Source organism: Gekko japonicus, unplaced genomic scaffold (assembly GCF_001447785.1).
Source record: "Gekko japonicus isolate JY-2015 unplaced genomic scaffold, Gekko_japonicus_V1.1 scaffold1471, whole genome shotgun sequence".
NCBI lineage: Eukaryota > Metazoa > Chordata > Lepidosauria > Squamata > Gekkonidae > Gekko > Gekko japonicus.
In genome coordinates, this window is record NW_015163647.1 from 38,244 (window position 1) to 42,776 (window position 4,533).

General features: G+C 52.1%; 1 protein-coding gene across 1 annotated transcript in view; it reads right to left on the reverse strand.

The window, feature by feature from the left end:
• LTBP4 (latent transforming growth factor beta binding protein 4) overlaps positions 1 to 4,533 on the reverse strand; it is a 30,287-nt gene that overhangs the window by 3,440 nt on the left and 22,314 nt on the right. Inside the window, exons 23-26 of the mRNA XM_015407648.1 lie at positions 4,145 to 4,459; positions 1,187 to 1,264; positions 869 to 1,002; positions 669 to 828 (exon numbers count right to left, since the gene is read on the reverse strand). Coding sequence (XP_015263134.1) covers positions 669 to 828; positions 869 to 1,002; positions 1,187 to 1,264; positions 4,145 to 4,459 — 687 coding nt within the window. The remainder of the gene's footprint in view (positions 1 to 668; positions 829 to 868; positions 1,003 to 1,186; positions 1,265 to 4,144; positions 4,460 to 4,533) is intronic.

The window sequence follows — 4,533 nt, forward strand, 5'->3', positions numbered from 1 at the left end:
ATACATATGAGAGAGAGAGAGAGAGAGAGAGAGAGAGAGAGAGAGAGAGAGAGAGAGAGAGAGAGAGAACGAACACATGCCAGAGGTGCCGGCCGGGCAGGCAGATGCAGTGGGGGGTTCACTGCTGGATGTGGATCGATCCTGCAAAACTCCCGCCAGAAGGGGGCAAATGTGGGGAGGGGGGGAGAGTTGCAGCCCCAAGGCAGAAGAAGAGGAGATTGGATCTATACCCCGTGCTCTTCACTTGGAGTCTCAGAGCAGCTCACAAACTCCTTTCCCTCCCCCTCCCCACAACAGACACCCTGTGAGGTGGGTGGGGCTGAGAGAGCTCTTTTGAGAACTGCCCTTGAGAGAACAGCTCTGAGAGAACTATGGCTTGCCCAAGGTCATCCAGCCAGGTGCAAGTGGAGGAGGAGTGGGGAACCAAACCCGTAGGCCTCCCAGACTAGAGTCCACACACTTAACCTCTACATCAAACTGGTCCATCCTCTTTCTGGGCTGATGGGGCACACGTCTCTTCCACTAATGACAGATGCCACCCCCCAGAGATGCATTGGGTGGGGGCCTCTCTCATCGGTCCCCTGGGACAAGAGCCGAGGCAGGAGGGAGGGGGGAGCAGCCCGCCCCCCAAGCCCCAGTCCCCTCTCCCGCCCCCCCCACACACACACCTTGGCTGTTGTTGGCCACGCAGCGGTGCTGGGAGGCGTCGAGGACCAAGGGGGGGGCGCAGGAGCAGTAGTAGGAGCCGACGGTGTTGATGCAGTGCCCCCCCCAGGTTCCACCGGGGCCCCCAAACCACGGGTGCCAAAGTCCCGGGCCGCAGCACCCCTCCCTCCCCGGGGAAGCCAGCCAGCCAGCCAGCCGGGGCCTCACCGATGCACTCCAGGTGCTGAGTCTCATAGTAGTAGCCACTCGGGCAGTAGCAGGAGTAGCCGGGCACCTTGTTCACGCACACCCCGCCTTTGCACACCTGGGAGCTGAACAGGGTGCACTCGTCCACGTCTGCGGCCGGAGGAAAACGCAGCTTAGAAGGAGCTCCCGAGCAGACGGCCCGAGAGATAGAGCCCCCGGGACAGACCCCCGGAGGAGTCTGGGCTGGCAGGCACCCCGCCCCACCCGCCCCCTCCAGGGGAGGGGCAGGACCACCCAAACCCCCGCCCCAGAGCCGCACGGAGTTCGTGCCCACCTGCGAGGGCAGAGGCGGAGGTGCCAGGGCCCACAGCGGCAAAGCCGTTCCCACGAGGGCACAGGGTCCGGAATTCAGCTGGGGGGAACCAGAGCGTTAGCACCACAACCCTGGCCCTCTCCCCAGACCCCCAACCCCACAACGCCCATCACCAGCCGAACCACCAGGCCCCCAGCTAAACGGAGGAGGAGGAGGGGTCCCTTTCTGGCCCCGTCCCGACTTGGCCGGGCAGCGTGAAGACGTTCCCTCCTAGGGAACTCAGGCGGGGGGGCTAATTTATATAAAAATACATCCTTGCAAATACGTTACGCTGCTGATGGTAAGCTATCAAGACCTATTCAAGTCCAAAAAGGTGTCAGACAGGGTTGCCTTCTTGCTCCTCTTTTATTTAATTTGTATGTTAATTGCTTGATAACTTGCCTGCATGAAATTGATATTTCAGCACCCACTTTGGGCATGGGAAGAAAAATCCCTGTTTTAATGTATGCAGATGACACTGTGCTTCTCTCACGTACTAGAGGAGGTCTAAACAGGGTGTTGGTAAAATTTAGTGCACAATGCCAAAAAGAGTTACTTACTGTAAATTACTCAAAGACAAAGATCATGCGTTTCCATAAAAAATACAAAGAAATGAAATGGTCAATGGACGGGGTACCGGTAGATCAAGTTAAAAATTTCAAATATTTGGGACTAACCTTTTCATTTAACGGAAAGGCTTCTAGACATCTCCAAAATTCTGCATGTTCAGCGCAAAAGAGCGCAAATGCTATATTGCGCTTCTTTAGGAAAGACGGAGCCCAGTATGTCCCGGCAGCTCTTAAATTATTCTTGAGCAAAGCCCTCCCACAAATGATATATGGAACACAGATACTAGCAGAGAGTACATTTAAAGATCTAGAGCTAGTACAATCAAAATTTCTTAGAACACTTTTCAACGTCCCTAATGGTACTGCAAATTCGAGCTTAAGACAAGAAGCAGGTTTATCTACTGTAACATTGAATATTTGGATACAGAGGAGTAATTATTGGGTTAAGTCCCATCTGAATCCGGTGGGACTTATTCCTGATCTTTTGTCATCAATACCATATCCCCAATGGGCTCTTAGAGTAGTAGATAAATTGAAACTAATTGGATTAGATCCTGAAAATTTGTTAGAAGGAGGTCTGCAGTATGCAAAGAACCTAATACACCAAAGATTTAAGGATATTGAAGCACAAAACAACTATGCAGCCCTGCCTTCCTACTATAAGAGATTAAAGATGGGACCAGGTTTAAATGCTGCATCTTACCTTGGGCTCATAAAAAACCCTAACTATAGATGGGCATTTACTAGAGCACGGCTCGATGTTTTACCCTCAGCAGTACTTTATGGTAGATATACCCGGACCCCCATGCATCAGAGAATTTACTCCTGTTTGTTAGAACAGGTGGAGTCTGCCTCCCATATAATACTTCATTGCCCTCTGTATGATGAAGAGAGACAGCAGTTGCTGACACCCCTTCTCTCACGTTTTAACCCCCTGGCTCATTATCTTACATATGATGAGGATTGTTTGATGAAGTTTTTATTGGCCGATACTTATGATTCTGTCACACGCAATGTTGCTAAATATTGTTACTTGGTAATCAAAAAGCGCAGAATGTATTGTAACTCGAGCCAGTTATGATGGAATTGACCGGTTTGGTATTTTAGTAATTAAGGCCATAAGGATCCTATGTTGTAGATTCTGTGCTGTACTATTTTGGTCTATTTTGCTGGTCTTATGACTGTTCTTAATAAACTTACTTACTTACTTACTTACTTACAGGCGGCTTTTAAAGGAAGAAAAAGGGGAACAAGGACATCTTGATTGCGAAGATTAGCCTAGTGATTTATTTCATAATTATTCACAGCACCCAGCATGAATTCTTTGGGTATTTTTAATCAATCATGTTTATTAAGTCAAAACACTTCAGTATTTACAGGGTTAATGATGTTTTTTATTATCAACAGGAAGTCACATGTTTGTTTCTAACCCATCTGTTTAGACAACAGGATGCCCGGGAACTTTGGAGTCTGATTGGAAACCAAGGTGTCAAGTATTTAGCATATTGGCTTCTTCTTCCTCTCTTTGTGCCGGCCATTCCCGCTTTACCTTTTAGCTGCAAGGATGTAGCCATATTAGCTCTTTGTTATTTTCATATCCTGTGTACCTTTTCCCCATGTTAGGTTTATAGTAAACTCTTATATTTTAAAACACGCCATAGACTCAGTCTCTTAATACTCTGCTGACTTACTCAAAAAGAACCCCAACACGGCTCCCAGTCTGCCCAAACAGGAGTTCAGCCAGAGCCAGAGCCCCTGCAAGCCCCCCCCCCCAAAGGCGCTTTGGGCTGGTCTCATCCAGTGCTCCCTCTCAGCTGAGTCAGTGTGAGCCAGCTCACTGTTTTCTAGCCTCCGGCTCACAGATTTTTGTCTTCGCTCAGGAAGAATGGGGCTCCAGAGCAAACTAATTTATGCATTAGTTAAATCCCTCGCTCATAACTTCAATGCCAGCAGCTCACAAAGTGGAACTTTTGCTCACAGGACTCCACAGCTTAGAGGGAGCACTGAGACTTCTCTGAGTAGGCCCCCACACATACACACAACACAAACCCAGCCCACCCCTTGACCAGGCGGAGCCGTGTTCCCTCTAAGCTGAGTTAGTGTGAGCTAGCTCACAGTCATTTAGCCTCCGGCTCACCCATTTTTGCCTTCGCTCAGGAAGGACGGGGCTCCAGAGGAAACTGATTTATGCAGGAGCCAAATCGCTCGCTCACAACTTCAATGCCCGTCGCTCACAAAGTAGAATCTTGGCTCGCAAGACTGCACAGCTTAAAGGGAGCCTTGCTCTCATCGTGCCCAGCGAAGCCCTGGGGAGGGGAGGGGAGGGGAGGAGACTGTGGCTGCAGGTGCCCCCTCCCTCGGAGCGCCTCACCTGTCCCTGGCAGCGGGCACTCCTGGATGTGGCAGTCGAGGCCCCAGCCGTGGCCCAGGCTGCAGCAGCACTCCTGGCGGGTGGCGTTCCACGCCAGCACGTTCTCACAGGCCTGCGCCGCGTTGGGATCGTAGTAGCACTCACGCCGGGTGCCGTCGCCAGGCCCAGAGGCGGGATGGGACTCCAGGAGAGAGGCCTCCGGGCGCCGGGGGAAGCCCGGGGGCCGCACTGCAAGACACAGGCATTGATGGGGGCGGGGCAGGGAGGCAACTCCCAGGGGCCCACCGGCTAGAGGGGGAGTGGGCCCAGAGGGATCTGAGGGGTACCCCCTGGGGGCCCCCCCCCATCCCACCCTGGCCAGGGGCTTCCCCCTCCCCCCCCAGCCTCAC